Raw genomic sequence first — 20,695 nt, 5'->3', positions numbered from 1 at the left:
TTTTCTCCTGTAAAGCATACTTCCATTTTCCTAGCCTTCACCTTGTTTGGACTGTTGTTCAGGATTGGATGCAGAATAGCAGTATCACTTGTTGCTTCCTAAAACATGAGACATAAATTGTCGGGTGTGCTGATTTTGGCCTCGGACACATCTCCTGATGTCCAGAGACGCCTTTAACTCTACATTATATTTTTTTGTTAGCATTGTAATCTGTATCAGGAATACAGTATTTTTTCTGACAGGCCAAGGTAGTGGTTTACTTTTTGAATTTTTAAAATTTAATTTGGGGGAGGTAAAAACACTTAATAAGATCTCCCCTCTTAACAGATTTTAAGTATACATTATTGTTCACTATTTAGGCACAGTGCTATACAACAGACTCTAGAACTTACTCATCTTGCATAACTGAAACTTTGTACCCATTAATTAGCAACTCCCCATTTCCCCTCCAACCCAGTCACTGGCGACTACCATTCTACCTTCTTCTCTGAGTTGAACTATTGTAGATAATTCATGTAAGTGGCATTAGTCCTTCTGTGACTGGCTTATTTCACTTAGCATAATGTTTTTAAGTTCCACTGATATTATTGAAGACTGTAGGATATCCTTCTTTTTTAAGACTGAATAATATTGTGTATACCACATTTTCTTAATCCATTTTCTTCATTTGTTGGTGGGCTTTAAGGTGTTTAGACATCTTCAGTTTTATAAATAATACTGCAGTGAATATGGTTGTGTCATCTCTTAGTGTTGTAGCTCGCCTTCCAGGAAACAAACTCACTCAGAAGGACAATGCAGATGGTGGAGTGCAGTTTATTGCACCGGCGGGCCCAAGGCAGAGTCTCCTCTTAGCCAAGGACCCGGACCAGTTTTTGTGAAAACATTATATACCCTATGGAGAAGGCAATGGCACCCCACTCCAGTACTCTTGCCTGGAAAATCCCATGGACAGAGGAGCCTGGTAGGCTGCAGTCCATGGGGTCGCTAAGGGTCGGACACGACTGAGCGACTTCACTTCACTTCACTTCCTAACCACTAGGCAACCATGGAATTCCCTAATAATTCTATTTTTTAATTTTGTGAGCAACTTCATACTGTTTTCCATAACACACCATTTTACATTCTCATCAACAATGTCCAAAGGATCAAGTTTCTTTACGTGCTTGCCAGAACTTGTCTTTTATTTTTTTTTTATAATAGCCATCCTAACAGGTGTGAGGCAGTATCTTGTAGTTTTGAGTTTGAGTTGCATCTCCCTGATAATGACATAGAACATCTTTTCATATACCTGTGTACCATTTGTGTGTCTTCAGTTTTATATTAATTTTATATTAATGTGTTGTATCTGCTCTTCCTTTATCCCTTTATCTATCCTAACCTAGAAACTTTCGGGCATCTAGTGCTTTTATCACCCCTGAATTCATAAGTCTCCAAAAAGTTGTAGATAAGCCTTCTTAATTCCCCTCCTAAAAGATTCGTTTGAGTTACTTGTTCCCCCAAATCAGTGATGAGATCATTCTTTAGGTTTATTTTTTTGATTCTTCAATATGCTTTGTTGTTTTTGTTGTTACTAGATTATTTCCCCCCAGACTCCCTACAGATATATTAGATCATGTCCTAAGTTCTTTGTGATTGTAATTTTAAAATTTTCTATTTTTCTCTCACTTTCCTTTTGCAGTCCCTTGATGATATTAGCCAGTCTTCACTCAAATGCATTTTCTTTCTTGTCAGTTTCTCCTAGATAGGCCAGAGTTCAGTCAGTCATTCCCATCTTAAATTGTGAACTCAGAATCCAAACTCCACTCTTCAGTGTCAGCCATTTACCTTTTCTGTCCTCCGTTGTTTTTTTTTTTTCCCCCAATCTTCAGTTACTGTATATGAGGGGAATATACCATCTGTAGACCTATAATTTTTCACTTGTTTGGCACATTTTCAGAGATCTTCTCTAAGTTTCTTTCCAGCAATATCATTTACTACAGATGACTCAGAAGGCAGGAATAATGTTTGCTGGTTTAATAATTCTTGGTTGGCTGCCTGTGTCATTTCAGATACACAATCTAGAAAAAAACAGAACAGCACACCAGCTGACAGGCCTATATTTAGCTGTCTATACATACTAGTAGGAAGATGTCATTGACTGTTAAGAGAAATTTCTCTCTGGTGACAATAAAGGTTTCTCTAAATTTGCTATTCCTTGTGGTTCTCTTATTATTCCTTAGAGCATGAATTGATGTTTTTCCAGAAGGTTTGACAAAACCTTATTTGGGAGTACCTGTTAGCAGCGACTTAGCATGCATGCATGGAAACAACACACATGTCCATCAGCTGATGAATGGTTATACAAAATGTGGTGTTTCTATACAATAGGAAACGGATGCATGCCACAATATGGATAAACTGAAAATGTTTCGCTTGTTATGCTAAGTGAAAGAAGTCTGTCACAAAGACAGCACGTTTTATGATTCTGTTTATATGGGATTCCGTAATAGACAGGTCCATAGTGACAGAAAGTAGATGGTTGCCAGGTAGTGGGTGTGGGGGGGGCTGGGGAGTGGCTGCCAGCAGGGTTTCTTGTTGGAATGATAAAAATAGTGTATTCGTTGTAGAACTCTGTGAACATACCAAAACTCTGAATTGTATACTTCTAAAGAGGTGAATTTTAAGGTGTGTGAATTGTCTCAAAAAGCTGTGATAAAAATGTTTTTGAATGAAAAATAGTTTTATTCTATTTATGAAAAGAATACTTGTTGATTAAAAAAGTTTAGATGTATAAAGATGTTTAGAAAGCTAAGTAAGCCATAATTATAACCATTCAGTTTGCATTATTGACACTTTATGTATTCTACAATATTTTTTAGAGTGTATTTCTAATTATTAAGGATAGGAAGTAGTATCCAAGTAGCAAAAGAAGTAAAATGATCATATTCAGTATGAAGCAAATGATGTAATATTTTCAGAATTTATCATTAGTCTTTCATTAGTAGCCAGTTTGTACAATTAGTTGTGTAAAGTTAGATAAACTGAAACTTTTTCGTGAGCTAAATGGATTCTGGATTTTATACACTTCAGGGTTACAGTCAACAAACTAATCTTGAAATATTGCACATAGCATTGTCCCTCTTCCTGTGGCTGTTAGGAAGCTCATACCATGTGTGATTTATCATACAAGTCAGCAATCCTCAACTGTTCTATATCCTGTTTAATCAGAGAGTTCACTAACCAAACTGTAACAAGCACTTCTGAACACTTAATTTCTGCACTTGATGTTTACAGCTACACTTTGAGTAACATTGTTCTTGTGACTTAAAAATCTTTTTCTGAAAGAATATTTAATTCCTTGGAAAAAGGTTAATATTCTGTGAAAACAAGCTAAGTGGTATAAATGACAGCCTCAATTTTGTTTAAAAAGACATTTTTTTTCCTAGCTGGAAGAAGGAAAGTTAGTATCTTTGGATGCTAGGATGAAAGATGAGTTACTTTATCAACATTAAAAATGTTTTTACTATGTACTTAAATTACTTTTGGGCTTCCTTGTGGCTCAGACAGTCAAGAATCTGCCTGCAATGCAGGAGATCTAGGTTCAGTCCCTGGGTTGGGAAGATCCCCTGGAGAAGGGAATGGCAACCCACTCCAGTATTCTTGCCTGGAGAATTCCGTGGGCAGAGGAGCCTGGTGGGCTGCAAGTCCATGGGGTCTGAAAGAGCTGGACATGACTGAGTGACTTAACATTTTAACTTTTACTAAATTACTTTTATAATGAGAATATTGTTCAAGTTAAACCTTATTTATAGTAAGTTCCCTTTAAAGTGACAGTGACAGCAAGATGGCCGGCACTTAGCAGCTAGACAAAAACCTTTTAGAATTGGTTTGACACTTGACAGTCATGTGTTAAAATATTGTTTGGCAGTGTGAGATTTAAAGATTCATTTACTTTAACACTTTTTACTAGATCCTCTATTCTTGGGATGTTGATACAAGGGCAGTTGTCCTCAAACTGAGCATAGTGGAAAAGAGCTGTGACAATATAGTGTGTTAAAGGCTCTCTGATAGAGAGGTGAACAGACCATCCTTATGGTCTTGTAGAAAAAGTGGCTGTCTTAAAATCAGTACCATATGGCAGTCTATGAAAATATGGTGTGGGAGATTCAGGAAAAATTCTTAAGGTTAGTACTATTACAAAATTTACCCATCTTTTTATCTTTCAGGATTCAGCACAAAATGAACATTATTAAGGAAAATAAGGATTTAGCATGTTTCTACACAACAAAACATTCATGGAGGGGGAAGTAAGTATTTGTTGGTTTTACTTTTCTGTTCTTCTATAGAGTATTTTGAAAACTACTTTTTCTTTTGATATGTCTGGTTTTCTCTGTTTTCGGAAGGAATTTGGATAAGAATTAAAAGGAAAATAAACCGATTATCCATAGTCTTGAATGCTGTCACTTAAGGATGAGTTTTTGTAGTAGCGGAGTATTACTTCACAACTTTATCACCTAGAGATGAGCCTACATGTTATCAATACATTTTCACATCCATTTGACAGTCAAAGAAAATATGCCAATTAGTGCATTTTGTATTTTTTCCTTTAACCTGTAATGAAACTTAAAAATTGGTTTTGATCTTTTCTTTGGGAGGGGTTGATGACATTTCTCAGTAGCTTGCCCGGCCAGACTGAGGTGTAAATGGTTCCTGTTTCCTGCTGTAAAATGGATAGTAATTCCTAGCCATCTGATTGATATAAGGATTAAATGAATTGATACGGAGTGTGTGAAGGTTTTAAAATTATACCTTAAATACATTCAGTATTCAATGAATGGTACTTTCTGATCATTACAAAGAAGTTTAGTCTGTTGTCATTTTGAGTAGTAATAAGTAAAATGAGTATGCCACACTTTGACAAATAGGTGACCACATTATGCCAAATCAGGCCTCAGACTAAGATAAAAACGTGACATGTGCACAAAACCAGTAACTTTAGTTCTTAATCCCCACCCCCCAGCCAGAAGATGAGGAGAGAGAGTGGCATAGTTCTTATTCTTTCCATTTTTTAGGTAATAGTGTTGTTACTTCTTAGAATGGTGCAACATCTGAGTTCTGTAGTGTTTCTGATTTGCATTAATGAACTGACTAATTTTGAAAGATTTGAGTGTTTAATTTTGTTTCCTTTTAGAAGCTCTGTATGAGCTACTTAATTGTTATCCTTGTAGAATACTTGTCTTGAAATTTTTTTCTTCAGTTAATTTCATTAAGCAAAGTTAGAATATTGGCATATCCAGAGTAGTATAACTCTTTAATTCTTTCAGTAAACCTTAAAAAATGTTGTGTATTTAAATGATCTTTATTTTTTCCTCAAATTTTAGATTGCTCTAATCATCGTAATATAACTTTTGTTTTTTAAATGCAATTATAGCATTCTGTTGAATTCTAAAGAGCAAAATAAATATAATACTTTTTGCTTTGCTAGCTTGTTGTAATTGTGATCATCTGGAAAATTTTTTTTTAATGTTCTTAGTGGTGACTATGCCTTAAGACAGTCCTTTTTTTTTCCTTTCCTTCTTTGTAATTATTAGGAGCAGAACTATCTCTGTGCTGTAAGCACAATTCCTTCCCTCTAATTCACACCTTGAAATTTGTTTTCTTTTTACAACAGCTTTATTGATAAAATTTATATAACATAAAACTTTTAAAAGTGTACAATTCAGTGGTTTTTAGTATATTTCGTAGAGTTGTGAACCATCACAACTCTTTTTAGAACACTTTCCTCACCTCTCAAGAGTACTCCTTTAAAAATATTAGCAGTTCCTTCCCTCCCTTCTCTTATTCCCTGCATCTGTCAGCCTCTAATCTATTTTCTGTTTCTGTATTTGCTTAGTTAGGACATCTCATATAAATGGATTCATCCAATATGTAATCTTTCATGACTGTCTTCTTTCACTTAACATGTTGTCAAGGTTTATCCATGTTGTAGTATATGTCATTACTTCATTTCTTTTTATTGTTAAATGTATTGTATGGGTATGCCACATTTTGTGTTGATGGATGTTTATATTGTTCCTACTTTTTTACTGTTATGAATAGAATAGCGCTACTATAAATGTTCACATACAAGTTTACTGGTGAATCTATATTTCCAGTTCTCTTGAGTATGTACCTAGGAGTGGAATTGATGGTATATGGAGTTATATGGAAGTATATGATAACTCTGTGTTTAACTTTTTGAGGAACAGGCAAATTGTTTTCCAAGTGGCTGCAGCATTTTATAATCCTACCATCAGTGTATGAGGATTCCAATTTCTCTACATCTTAACCGACACTTGTTATTGTCTGTCTTTTTATTTTAGGCATCCTAGTGGGTATGAAGTGGTATCTCATTGTGGTTTTGATTTGCATTTCCCTGATGACTAAGCTGTTGAGTATCTTTTCATGCGTATTTGCCATTTGTGTATATATATCATGAAATGTCTATTCAAATCATTTACCCATTTTTTTAACTGGGTTATTTGTTGAGTTGCATGAGTTCCATATGTATTGTGAACACAAGTCTCTTATAGAGATATGATTTGCAGATATTTTCTCCTATTCGGTGGCTTGTCTTTTCATTTTCTTGATGGTGTGCTTTGAAATATGAAGTTTTTAATTTTGATGAAATCGAGTTTATCTATTTCTTTCTATTGCCACTTGAGCTTTTTGTGTTGTTAGCCATTACCTAATTCAAGGTCTCAACGATTTATTCCTTTGTTTTCTTCTAAGAGTTTTATAGTTTTGATTTTGGGTAACTTTTGTGTATAGTGGGTAGTAGGGATCCATCTTTATTCTTTTGTATGTGGATATCTAGGGCTTCCCAAGTAGCTCAGTGGTAAGCAATCCAATCGTCCTGCCAATGCAGGAGATGCAGGAGATGTGAGTTTGATCCCTGGGTCAGCAAGATCCCTTGGAGAAAGAAATGGCAACTTACTCCAGTATTCTTGCTGGGAAAATTCCACAGACAGTGGAGCCTAGTGGGCTACAGTCCATGGGGTTGCAAAGAGTTGGACATGACTGAGCAACTACACTTTTCCTTTTCCTTTCAAAAGTCCTACATTTCCCAGATAGTGATAGTTATTTCATTGTGTTATATATATTATTATGTGGCACTGAATCTTATACTATATCATTTATTTTATGTAGCCCTTCCCTGGTGGCTCAGCTGGTAAAGAATCTGCCTGCAATGCAGATGACCCAGGTTAAGTCCGTGGGTCGGAAAGATCCCCTGGAAAGCAGAATGGCAACCTACTCCAATATTCTTGCCTGGAAAATTCCATGGACAGAGGATCCTGGTGGGCTATAGTTCATGGGGTTGCAAAGAATTGGACACAACTGAGTGACTAACAACAACAGTTTTATGTAGCCAATTCTAATCTAAGTTTAAAGTATTTCTCATCGGTCTTATGAAATAATAAATGTCCCCACATTGAAATTTTTTCTTTTGTTTTAGAGTTGTTATATGAACCTTCTCTTTAGAACATATATCTGCATACAACAAATTTTGTGTGTGATATGGGGGCTTTAGGGCCTCAGTTTTAAGAGATTCTATCTCAACCCCAACATTTCAGAAAAATGTTATTGGTAGTGACAGTAAAGATGGTCAAATATTTTTCTTTCTCTTAGTTTACCTAAATTAAAGATAACCTCTCCAGGTATTTCCCTTGGGGATATTCATGTCACTTATTTCATGTTGCCTTTATAATAGTTTTCACGTTCACTTTGCAGACACTACTCATTTTTTAATGATTCGGGTCTGTTCACCATCATTGTAGACCCTTCGGCTGGCAAAGTAGCTTATCTGCTATGCTTGTCATTTTCCCACTTGTACACAATTAGATTTTATCTTTGTTCTGAAAACAGCGAGAAGTAGGAGACTTCATTAGTAAAAAAACGCTTTCTTTCATTAAAGAGCAAAGTTTCCTTTTTGACCTGGCAAGTCATTTCTGATAAAAGGAAGATTCATACATTTCAGTTAAACAGAAGTGAAGATTCTCTATGAAAAACTTCAGAGTAATGTTGAAAATTAGGTACTTAATTTTTTCCTGAATGGAAATTACATGGAAAATCTGCCTGTGGATCACTTTAGTATTTGCATACATTAATTGCAGCAAATGCTCTGAATTTAAAAGTAGGATTTTAGTATCTGAACAGGATTTTAGCTTCACTACATTGGGATATGTCTGTGATAAGTCATTGGCAGGTACCCACTATATTTATAGCCCCCTGGAATGACTTGATACAGGAAATTTGAGATAAGAGTTAAGGGTAAGGGAAGCTGGTGAATTTCTGATTCCTTTCTTGTAAGTAGGAATAGAGTTGGACAAGGAAGAGAGACTCTTCTCTTTAGCTGCCTGTTACTAACACACCTCACCAACTCTAATAAGTCTAGGAATCCTGAGGTTTTTTTCCCCTGCTTTGTTGATTTTAGCCCTTGCCCCTGCCAGCCTCTAAACCAGAGATATGAGTCCGTCCTGAATTGTCTTTGTGTTTTCTTTGTACATCTCTTAGTGCTTATCAGGCAATCTTGATATTTGAATATCTTTCAGAAGTGCAAATAGGACCACATCTCCTTATAGGAATTTTATATTGTATGCACAATGTTCTATTAAAAGCACAGTCTTTTTTTTTTTTTTTTTTTAATGTTTCTTTGCTACTCTCTCCATACCTTCCACCCTCTCCTCCCCCCGCCCTCCTGCCAGCTGAAAAGTACAGAATCTTTTCAGCAAATAATACTTGACACCTGGATATCCACTTGCAAAAAAATGAATCTAGGCCTGGATTCTACATCCTTCACAAGATAACTCAGATTAACTCAAATTTCAGATCACAGACCAAAATGTGAAATGCAAAATTATAAAATTCCTAGAAAACATGGGAGAACATCCAGATTACCTTAGGTTTGGTGATGATGTTTTAGATACAACACCAAAGGTAATAGTCATGAAAAAATGAATTGATGAGTGGACTACATTAAAGTTGAAAACTTATGCTTCCTAAAAGACACTATCAAGAGAATGTGAAGACAATTTGGGAGAAAATAACTGCAAAAGATAACTGTTCTACTGTGCAAAGAACCCTTAAAACTTAACAAGTGAAAAAACAAACAACTAGATTAAAAAGGGAGCCAAAAATCTTACCAGAGACCTCACCAAAGAAAATATGCCGGGAATTTCTTGGTGGTCTGGTGGTTAGAGTTCTGTGCTTCCACTGGCCTGGGAACTACAATCCCACATGCCATGCGGCATGGCCATAAAAGAGAAAACAAGAAAATATGCAGTTTACAAGTAATTCGGGAAAATGCGAATGTAGAGATAAATGGCCAAAATCCAGAACGCTTGATAACTCCAAATGCTGGTGAGGATGTGAAGCAACAGGAACTCTCCTTTATTGCTGGTGGAAATGTGAAATGGTACAGCTTCTTGGGAAGATAGTTCGGTGGTTTCTTACAACACTCAACGTTCTCTTACCATGCATGTGGGTGCTAAATTGCTTGAGTCCTATCCAGCTTTTTGCAATCCTGTGTACCATAGTTTATCAGGCTTTGTCAGGGGGATTCTCTAAGCAAGAATACTGGAGTGGGTTGCCATGCCCTCCTCCAGGTCTCTTACCATATGATCCAGCAGTTACACTAAATTTACCCAGGGAAGCTGAGAACTTACATTCTTACATTGCACAGAAGCCTGCACACAGATGTTTATAGCATCTTTATTCATAATTACCAAACTTGCAAGCAACCAAAAGGTCTTTCAGTAGGTGAATGAGTAAATAAACTAATACATGCAATGAATATTAATCAGTGCTAAAAAGAAATGAACCATCAAGTCATGAAAAGACATGGAAGAAACTTAAATTTAACTTAAAACTTAAATACTAAGTGAAAGAAGCTAATCTGTGAAGGCTGTGTGCTGTATAATTCCAACTATATAGCAGTGTAGAAAAGGGATACTTTATAGAAAGTAAAAAGATCAGTGGCATCCAAGGTTTGTAGCCGGGAAGAAAGGATAAATAGAGTTCAGAAGATTTTTAGGAATGTGAAACTACTCCATGATACTGTAATGGTAGATAAACTTGGATGCCTTGTCCAAAGCATAGAATTTGAGACACCCAAGAGTGAACTCTAATGTCAGCTGGGACTTTGTTGGATACTGATGTATCAATGTACACTGATCAGATACAGATGTAATAAATCTCTCTGGTGGGGGTTCTTGGTAAAGGGGAAGGATGTGGAGGGTGAGGACTGGGAGCATGGGGCAAGTCTTTGTACCTCCTGTTTAATATTACTGTGAACCCAGTTCAGATCAGTTCAGTCACTCAGTCGTGTCCCACTCTTTGCAACCCCATGCACTACAGCACACCAGGCTTCCCTGTCCATCATCAACTCCCAGAGCTTACTCAAAGTCCTGTCCATCAAGTCGGTGATGCCATCCAGCCATATCAACCTAGGTCATCCCCTTCTCCTGCCTTCAGTCTTCACCAGAAACAAGGTTTTTTCCAATGAGTCAGTTCTTTGCATCAGGTGGCCAAAGTATTGACGTTTCAGCTTCAGCATCAGTTCTTCCAATGAATATTCAGGACTGATTTCCTTGAGGATTGACTGGCTGGATCTCCTTGCAGTCCAAGGGACCCTCAAGAGTCTTCTCCAAAACCGCAGTTCAAAAGCATCAGTTTTCTTTATGGTCCAACTCTCACATCCATACATGACTATGGAAAAACCATAGCTTTGACTAGATATAACTTTGTTGGCAAAGTAATGTCTCTGCTTTTTAATATGCTGTCTAGATTGGTCATAGCTTTTCCTCCACGGAGCAAGCATCTTTAATTTCATGGCTGCCATCACCATCTGCAGTGATTTTGGAGCCTCCCAAAATAGAAAAGTCTGTCACTGTTTCCACTGTTTCCCCATCTATTTGCCATGAAGTGATGGGACCAGATGCCATAATCTTCGTTTTCTGAATGTTGAGCTTTAAAGCCAACTTTTTCACTTTCCACTTTCACTTTCATCAAGAGGCTCTTTAGCTCTTCTTCACTTTCTGCCATAAGGGTGGTGTCATCTGCACATCTGAGGTTATTGATATTTTTCCCGGCAATCTTGATTCCAGCTTGTACTTCCTCCAGCCCAGCGTTTCTCATGATGTACTCTGCATATAAGTTAAATAAACAGGGTGACAATATACAGCCTTGACGTACTCCTTTTCCTATTTGGAACCAGTCTGTTGTTCCATGTCCAATTCTAACTGTTGCTTCCTGACCTGCATACAGATTTCTCAGGAGGCAGATCAGGTGATCTGGTATTCCCATCTCTTTCAGAATTTTCCACAGTTTATCGTGATTCACACAGTCAAAGGCTTTGGCATAGTCAATAAAACAGAAATAGATGTTTTTCTGGAACTCTCTTGCCTTTTCAATGATCCAGTGGATGTTGGCAATTTGATCTCTGGTTCCTCTGCCTTTTCTAAAACCAGCTTGAACATCAGGAAGTTCACGGTTCACGTATTGCTGAAGCCTGGCTTGGAGAATTTTGAGCATTACTTTACTAGCATGTGAGATGAGTGCAATTGTGCAGTAGTTTGAGCATTCTTTGGCATTGCCTTTATTTGGGATTGAAATGAAAACTGTATTACTATTTTAATCTGTCATTTGATTCTTATTGATAGTATTTATTTAAAAATAGATTTGTTTGTTTTGCCTGATTTTATTATCCCTGGAAGAACTGAGAAGCTTTAGTTTGTTTCCTGGAACAATCGAAGAAGCATAGAATTTACCTGTTCCTTTAGGGTTTCATGGAGCAGGCAGTGGCACCCCACTCCAGTACTCTTGCCTGGAAAATCCCATGGACGGAGGAGCCTGGTAGGCTGCAGATCATGGGGTTGCAAAGAGTGGGACACGACTGAGCGACTTTACTTTCACTTTTCCCTTTCATGCATGGGAGAAGGAAATGGCAACCCACTCCAGTGTTCTTGCCTGGAGAATCCCAGGGACAGGGGAGCCTGATGAGCCACCGTCTGTGGGGTTGCACAGAGTCAGACACGATGGAAGTGACTTAGCAGCAGCAGCAGTTAGGGTTTCATCTCCTTATTTGATCCTGGTACTTTTGTAGGATGTCATTGTTTGCAGCTTTCTTAAATTCTTGTAATAGATGTTGATTTATTCTTAATTTTCATATTTATCAACATAGACACGTCATTTTTTTCTTCTGTGTCTATGGTTATAAATTATCGTATTCTTAATTTTGTTTTTGTATTTTCTTAGGCTTATTTTCTGGAGAAGGAGATGGCAACCCACTCCAGTATTCTTGCCTTGGGAATCCCATGAAAAGAGGAGCCTGGCGGGCTACAGTCCATGGGGTTGCAAAGAGTTAGACATGACTGAGTGACTGAGCTCACAGCACAGCCCTAGTTTATCATTTTATTTTCAAAGAGCTAATTTGTCAGTTTTAAATAAGTTTTTGTAATTCAGTTTCCACTTTTTATCATTATGAATTTCTCTCTCTTCTAAAAAATTACTGATACCCAAATGGTTATTCTCCTTCAAATATGTTGCTTTAAGTGAAGGAAGTGATTTAACAAGTGAAAATTGCTTGTCTGTGATGTAGGCTTCCTACTTCTATAAAATTGCAACACTTATTGTAATATAGGTAGTTGGTTAAATAGAAATCATTAAGATTCCAGAAAAAGGACTGTGATACACCAGTTGTAGGCTGTAGCTTTTCCTTTATTTGTATCATGATCTTGTTGAAAGTATATTTTGAAAGAATTACTAGTGTATAGTGTCTCCCCCCCCCCCCCCCCATTTAGAATATTTTGGCATCATCTGGCAGTTTTTTTGCTTAACTTCATGTATACTAACAACAAAGATTGCTTCCATAGGTTTTACTTTTCTACTTAAGGATCTTGTTTCACAGTAGATTGAGTGATGGGTAGATTTTTATATCAGTGGCATTTCAGAACATTAAAAATGTGAGAATATAAAACAAAGCTATATTTAGTCACATTAAATCAACTAATACATTTCTATTTATTTATTGAGATGTTTCTTTTGTGTTATATGTGTTTTCTTATAAAATGTTTCCTTTAAGACTGAATTTAAGTACTTGATTTCCTTTGTAGGTATAAGCGTGTCTTTTCAGTTGGAACCCATGCGATAACTACATATAATCCCAATACCTTAGAAGTAACAAATCAGGTAATAATTTTAGAAGCTATTAGGTGTTTGAACTCCACTTGAATTTTAAAAGCCAATGCTCCCTAGCCTGAAATCAGGCCAGGAAGGATAGAAATGTCAAATTTGAAAAAGATTAATATGCTTATATAATGCTCAATACTCAGGACCAAACATAAATAAATAAAGGGAGCATATGGGTGCATATTTCTAGGCTCTAAGGAGTATAGCTTTTTACTGTTACTTTGATTATAAACATCATTTTAATGTAAAATTTGTAAATTTTTTATGATTTTAAGGGCAATATTGTTACTCCGATACAGACATACATAAGTCATAAGTGCAGTGGTTAGAAAATGTATGTCGTAAAAATAAGGTTGATATTTATAAAGGCAAGACTAAACTGAATATGGGTAAATAAACACTTAAAATATTCTAATTTAAGTCCAAATTAGGCATGTTTTACAGATTCCTCTTTTTGTTGCTGTTTTTAAATGTTTGTAGATAATCATAAAATGTTATTCCCCAGATCTTTTCATATCTGTGTATTTTAGTTGCTTTCCATTGATCAATCATTAATCAATCAGGAATTGAAATTGGAAAACATAACTTTTTTATTATTGTCTCTGATAACTGAAAACTTTTTAGTTTGTTTTGTAGAGTTACTGTAAAACAAAACATTTTCTAGATCTCAGTACTGTTATAAAATTTTTTCATTTAATCAGTGATTTGAAATCAAAATCGTAAAAATAAGTGTTGCATTTCACCACAGTGTAGCACCAGTTGAATGATTTCCTTTTTTTTGTTAGTGGCCTTATGGAGACATTTGCAGCATCAGCCCTGTAGGAAAAGGACAAGGAACAGAGTTCAACCTCACATTTCGTAAAGGCAGTGGAAAAAAGTCAGAAACATTAAAATTTTCTACAGAGCACAGAACAGAACTTCTTACAGAAGCATTGGTGAGAACTGTTTCATGTTAATACACTAAATTTCTCTCTTCTCTTTTTTAATGAGTTACATTAAAGTACAGATACTGGTGTTCTGAGCCATTTTCCCACTTATTGACCCTTAATTGACTCTCTGAAACTTTTACTTTTTTCTTACTAAGAGGCTGGATAATCCTTTAGGTTTGATAGTTCTTTTAGGTCTTTTTAAATGCATTATATAGAACAAAGCAGTTGTATGTTTAATCTACCCTGTTTTTCAATAAAATTTCACACACTTTATTAAATATCCTTCAACTATAACTTTAATAACATTTTTTAATATCAGGATTACCAAGTTGGAATTTTACTTACTTTGGATAGAAAGTACTGAACTGAGAGTCTCTCTTAATAAGTCTGTTGTTATAAACTATGTTTTTTATGTCTTCTCTTTCAGAGATTTAGAACTGATTTTTCAGAAGGAAAAATCACAGGAAGGGCAAGTATTTCTAACATTTATTAATATCTTTTTTGGCTTATCAGTGTTGCACTTTAGAAATCCTTGCATAAACTGTGTATTCCCTTTGTGGCAAAGCTGAAGAAACTGAAACATAATTTTAATGTCTCCTGATATCATGTGATAGATAAATGTAGTTTAACAGGAAACTCAAATATGAGAAATTAGATTTATGACTGTTAATGCAAATAGTTAGATAACAATCTTCAGGCAGAACTAAATATTAAAAACAAGGCTTCATTCAGCAAGTCTTTATTCTGTTTCTTAACAGCAACAGAAGCTTCATACTGCTGATAATACTTTTTAGAACATGCAATTGTTGTTTGTTGTACAAGATTCTTATTTTGGAAGTATTAAACTTGTAAGAAAATTTATGTATTGAAACTATCTCAATGTATGCTCTCGCCCTGAATCTGGGAGTTTCCCAGGTGGCTCAGTCACCTACCAGTGCAGGAGACGTGGGTTCAATGCCTGAGTCAGGAAGATCCCTGGGAGGAGAAAATGGCAACCCACTCCAGTACTGTTGCCCGGAAAATCCCATGGACAGAGGAGCCTACTAGGCTACAGTCCATGGAATCACAAAAAGTCCTACATGACTGAGAGACTGATTATGCTCGCACTCACTGGGTCTTGCCAATAATGAGGGTTTGCATGGTGCAATGACAGCTTTCAGGAAGTAATTATTGCTTATTAGAATCTTAACTTTTCCAGGCCTTCTCTAGACATGTTATAGCAGCATTTAAAGTAAATCTGAGTCTTCTGGGGAGAGGAAATGGGCGCTGATGCTTTTCTTTCACTCCCTTCAAATACGGAATTTCTTTCCATGAGAAGGTATTGCTTATATAATAGGGGTGGGGGATCCAGAGTAATGTGTAAATTCGAAGCACTGTCCAGAACTCTAGCTTCTGACAAAAGGCAGGACCTGAATTCTAATATGCTGGCAGTACCATTCCCTTGTTTTTTTAAAAGCCCTCATCCTTTCTATGGGTATTCTGTTCTGTGTTTTAGTATCTGAGAAGCCTCCTGATCTCAACTCAAGCAAATGGTTGGTTTCCCAGGAGCCATTTAAAATAGCTTAATGGTTTTTGGTGAGCTCCTTACTGCTTATCACATTTCTATAAATCATAATTTAGTACACTTATTTTAATTATGTTAGTAGGTGAGTTTTCTGTATAGCTCATCTATTTGGAAAACAACTGCTTCCTAAAGCATATTTATAGATTTTGTTATAAGTTCCCCTTTATATATGTTAACTTCACCAAGTTAATATTTTTCAAACTGTTTGGTGGAAACAGTATCCCTAGAAGATAGCCTGAAGAGCAGCAGTTTTATAAAAGTTGAATTTGGTCTTCGGCTTCCCATCGCTCCTAGATATACTCTAAATCAGATTCTCTTAAGACTGTCTTGGCCACCACAATCCTGAAGGACAGTGATTTGTTCCCTTGGCAAATCTCACTGCTTTATAGTTGATTACCTTCTGAAAGAATGGAGAATATCCTGCAGACTGGGCTGAGGCATGTAAACCAGCATAGTGGGAAAAGCACCAACTTTTGTGACCTCCCTTCCCACCAAATTTTGTGACCCACTTCTGCTGGAAAGGTGTGGTACTGCTCCATCCTTTAGTGCAGAATCAAGGCTTTAAATATATTCTTGGGTTAATGCAGGCCCTTTGGTCTTTCTGCAGAATTCCTTTTATGAAACTGTCGTGTTCATGATGCCATAGCTCAGAAATGCTGAGGGGATTGATGGATATGATTCTGTGAACCTCATTGCTGGGTTTAATGTTGGGAGGTGGAGATATTTATTATCTAATGTCTTATTCTCTTTTCCGAACACCTGCAAGAAAATTTCTCTGCCATTTTAGTATTAGAAGTAGTTGTATTTTTGAGCAGCAACCAGTTTATTTTTACCTTAAGAATCATGTAACTGACCATGCATTCCACTTCATATTGGTGGGTAGAAAACTTTATGGAGTTTTTGGGTCAACAAGGGAATGTTCATTTCACATCTGACATTTTGTTATCCTATTTTCTCTTGGTCTCATTTTGCCTTTATTCTGTACATATCATTTTGGTTATCAGCCTCAACTAAATGTTTTTTCTAAGAATAAAACTGGAGAGTAAATGGATGTTCACCCTTGTAATTATTTCTGATACTAAGTTCTTTAATTTATAAAGGAATATTATCTAAATAGAGCTTCCCAGATGGCGCTAGTGGTAAAAAACTGCTTGCCAGTGTAGGAGACATAGGAGATGTGGGTTAGATCCCTGGATTGGGAAGACCACTGGAGAAGGAAATGGCAACCTACTCGAGTATTCTAGCCTTGAGAATCCCACTGACAAAGGAGCCTGGCAGGCTCCAGTTGATGAGGTTGCAAAGAGTCAAACACAACTAGCACCAGTTATCTAAATCAAATTTTACTTGCTAATGTGATCAAACTTCTAAAGATGACTTCCCAGTGGTGTGTATTTAGAAAAGCCTACAGTCAAACTGCGGCTTCAGCTTTTTTGTGTGTATAGAAAAAAAATCTACATCACTTCATGACAAAATAGAAGGTGAAAAAATGGAAGTGGTGACAGATTTTATTTTCTTGGGCTCCAAAATCACTGTAGGCGATGACTGCTGCAGTGAAATTAAAAGATGCTTGTTCCTTGTAAGGAAATCTATAACAAACCTAGACCGTGTACTGTAAACCAGAGACATCACTTTGCCAACAAAGGTCCATATAGCCAAAGCTATGATTTTTCCAATAGTCATGTAGGGATGTGAGAGTTTGACCATAGCAAACGCTGAGCACTGAAGAACTGATGCTTTTGTATTGTGATGCTGGAGAAAACTCGTGAGAGTCCCTCGGGCAGCAAGGAGATCAAATCAATCAATCCTAAAGGAAATCAACCCTGAATATTGGAATACTGGAAAGACTGATGCTGAATCTGTAATACTTTGGCCACCTGATGTGAAGAGTGGACATATTGGAAAAGACCTTGATGCTGGGAAAGATCGAAGGCAAGAGGAGAAGGGAGCAGCAGAGCCTGAGATGGTTAGATAGCATCACCAACTCAGTGAACATGAATTTGAACAAATTCCAGAAGATAGTGGAGGACCGAGAAGCCTGACTTGCTGCAGTCCATGGGGTCACAGAGTCAGAAACGACTGAGCAACTGAACAACAACAAGAAAAATATCTACATTGATATATTGAATTAGCTTGGGTTGTTTAATTTAAATACCCTAAAAGCCCTGAAATGTGACTTAGCTCTTTTCCATATCTAACTTGATTAAAAGAATCCATTGACAAAACTTGAAATCTTTTCTCCAGTGAAATTCCATCAGAGTAACTTCTGTTTAAGATTGCCCTTAAGATTTGATGAGGGTGACTTAAAATTGTTTCACAACTAAAACCTTTGTTAATTTTAAAAAGATATACTGTCTTTTCATAGTGTTCATACTGTTCATGGGGTTCTCAAGGCAAGAATAGTGAAGTGGTTTGCCATTCCCTTCTCCAGTGGACCACATTCTGCCAGAATGAACAGTATGAAAAGGAAAAGATAGGACACTGAAAGATGAACTCCCTAGGTTGGTAGGGAGTTCATCTCCCTAGGTTGGTAGTTCATCTCCCTAGGTTGGTAGGGAGTTGCCCAGTATGCTACTAGAGATCAGTGGAGAAATAACTCTAGAAAGAATGAAGGGATAGAGTTAAAGCAAAAATAACACCCAGTTGTGGATGTGACTGGTGGTAGAAGCAAGGTCTGATGCTGTAAAGAGCAATATTGCATATGAACCTGGAATGTCAGGTCCATGAATCAAGGCAAATTGGAAGTGGTCAAACAGGAGATGGCAAGAGTGAACGTCAACATTCTAGGAATCAGTGAAATAAGATGGACTGGAATGGGTGAATTTAACTCAGATGACCATTATATCTACTACTGTGGGCAGGAATCCCTTAGAAGAAATGAAGTAGCCATCATAGTCAACAAAAGAGTCTGAAATGCAGTACTTGGATACAATCTCAAAAACAACAGAATGATCTCTGTTCGTTTCCACAGCAAACCATTCAATATCATGGTAATCCAAGTCTATGCCCCGACCAGTAATGCTGAAGAAGCTGAAGTTGAATGGTTTTATGAAGACCTACAAGACCTTTTAGAACTAACACCCAAAAAAGGTGTCCTTTTCATTATAGGGGACTGGAATGCAAAAGTAGGAAGTCAAGAAACACCTGGAGTAACAGTCAAATTTGGCCTTGGAGTACAGAATGAAGCAGGGCAAAGGCTAATAGAGTTTTGCCAAGAGAATGTACTGGTCATAACAAACACCCTCTTCCAACAGCACAGGAGAAGACTCTACACATGGACATCACCAGATGGCCAACACTCAAATCAGATTGATTATACTCTTTGCAGCCAAGGATGGAGAAGCTCTATACAGTCAGCAAAAACAAGACCAGGAGCTTACTGGATCTGATCATGAACTCCTTATAGCCAAATTCAGACTTAAATTGAAGAAAGTGGGGAAAACCACTAGACCATTCAGGTATGACCTAAATCAAATCCCTTATGACTATACAGTGGAAGTGAGAAATAGATTTAAGGGATTAGATCTGACAAACAGAGTGTCTGATAAGCTATGGACAGAGGTTTGTGACATTGTACAGGAGACAGGAATCAAGACCATCCCCATGGAAAAGAAATGCAAAAAAGCAAAATGGTTGTCTGAAGAGGCCTTACAAATAGCTGTGAAAAGAAGAGAAGCGAAAAGCAAAGGAGAAAAGGAAAGATATACCCATCTGAATGCAAAGTTCCAAAGAATAACAAGGAGACATAAGAAAACCTTCCTCAGTGATCAATGCAAAGAAACAGAGGAAAAAAATAGAATGGGATAGACTAGAGATCTCTTCAAGAAAATTGGAGATACCAAGGGAACATTTCATGCAAAGATGGGCTCAGTAAAGGACAGAAATGGTAGGGACCTAACAGAAGCAAAAGAGATTAAGAAAAGGTGGCAAGAATATACAGAAGAACTGTACAAAAAAGATCTTCATGACCCAGGTAATCACGGTGGTGTGATCACTCACACCTAGAGCCGGACATCCTGGAATGTGAAGTCAAGTGGGCCTTAGGAAGCCTCACTATGAACAAAGCTAGTGGAGGTGATGGAATTCCAGTTGAGCTATTTCAGATCCTAAAAGATGACGGTGTGAAACTGATGCACTCAATATGCCAGCAAATTTGGAAAACTCAGCAGTGTCCACAGGACTGGAAAAGATCAGTTTTTATTCCAATCCCAAAGAAAGGCAATGCCAAAGAATGCTCAAACTACCGCACAATTGCACTCATCTCACACGCTAGTAAAGTAATGGTCAAAATTCTCCAAGCCAGGCTTCAGCAATACGTGAACTGTGAACTTCCTGATGTTCAAGCTGGTTTTAGAAAAGGCAGAGGAACCAGAGACCAAATTGCCAACATCTGCTGAATCATCGAAAATGTAAGATAGTTCTAGAAAAACATCTACTTCTGCTTTATTGACTATGCCAAAGCCTTTGTCTGTGTGGATCATAATAAACTGTGGAAAATTCTGAAGGAGGTGGGAATCCCAGACCACCTAACCTGCCTCTTGAGAAACCTATATGCGGGTCAGGAAGCAACAGTTAGAACTGGACATGGAACAACAGACTGGTTCCAAATAGGAAAAGGAGCACGTCAAGGCTGTATTTTGTCACCCTGGTTATTTACCTTATATGCAAAGTACATCATGAGAAACGCTGGGCTGGAAGCAGCACAAGCTGGAATCAAGATTGCTGGGAGAAATATCAATAACCTCAGATATGCCGATGACACCACCCTTATGGCAGAAAGTGAAGAACTAAAGAGCCTCTTGATGAAAGTGGAGAGTGAAAAAAAGTTGGCTTAAAGCTCAACATTCAGAAAACTTAAGATCATGGCATCCAGTCCCATCACTTCATGGCAAATAGATGGGGAAACAGTGTCAGACTTTATTTTTTTGGGCTCCAGAATCACTGCAGATGGTGATTGCAGCCATGAAATTAAAAGACGCTTACTCCTTGAAAGGAAAGT

General features: G+C 37.1%; 1 protein-coding gene across 4 annotated transcripts in view; it reads left to right on the top strand.

The window, feature by feature from the left end:
* Window positions 1-20,695, top strand: part of DNAJC13 (DnaJ heat shock protein family (Hsp40) member C13) — a 152,232-nt gene that overhangs the window by 26,831 nt on the left and 104,706 nt on the right. For all 4 annotated transcript variants that reach the window (XM_055569685.1, XM_055569684.1, XM_055569686.1 and 1 more), the window contains exons 2-5: window positions 4,206-4,286; window positions 13,131-13,206; window positions 13,992-14,141; window positions 14,563-14,604. In XM_055569685.1, coding sequence (XP_055425660.1) covers window positions 4,219-4,286; window positions 13,131-13,206; window positions 13,992-14,141; window positions 14,563-14,604 — 336 coding nt within the window. In that variant the 5' untranslated portion in view covers window positions 4,206-4,218. The remainder of the gene's footprint in view (window positions 1-4,205; window positions 4,287-13,130; window positions 13,207-13,991; window positions 14,142-14,562; window positions 14,605-20,695) is intronic.

Source organism: Bubalus kerabau, chromosome 2, assembly GCF_029407905.1.
Source record: "Bubalus kerabau isolate K-KA32 ecotype Philippines breed swamp buffalo chromosome 2, PCC_UOA_SB_1v2, whole genome shotgun sequence".
NCBI classification, from domain to species: domain Eukaryota; kingdom Metazoa; phylum Chordata; class Mammalia; order Artiodactyla; family Bovidae; genus Bubalus; species Bubalus kerabau.
This window is presented reverse-complemented; position numbering and strand designations above follow the sequence as displayed.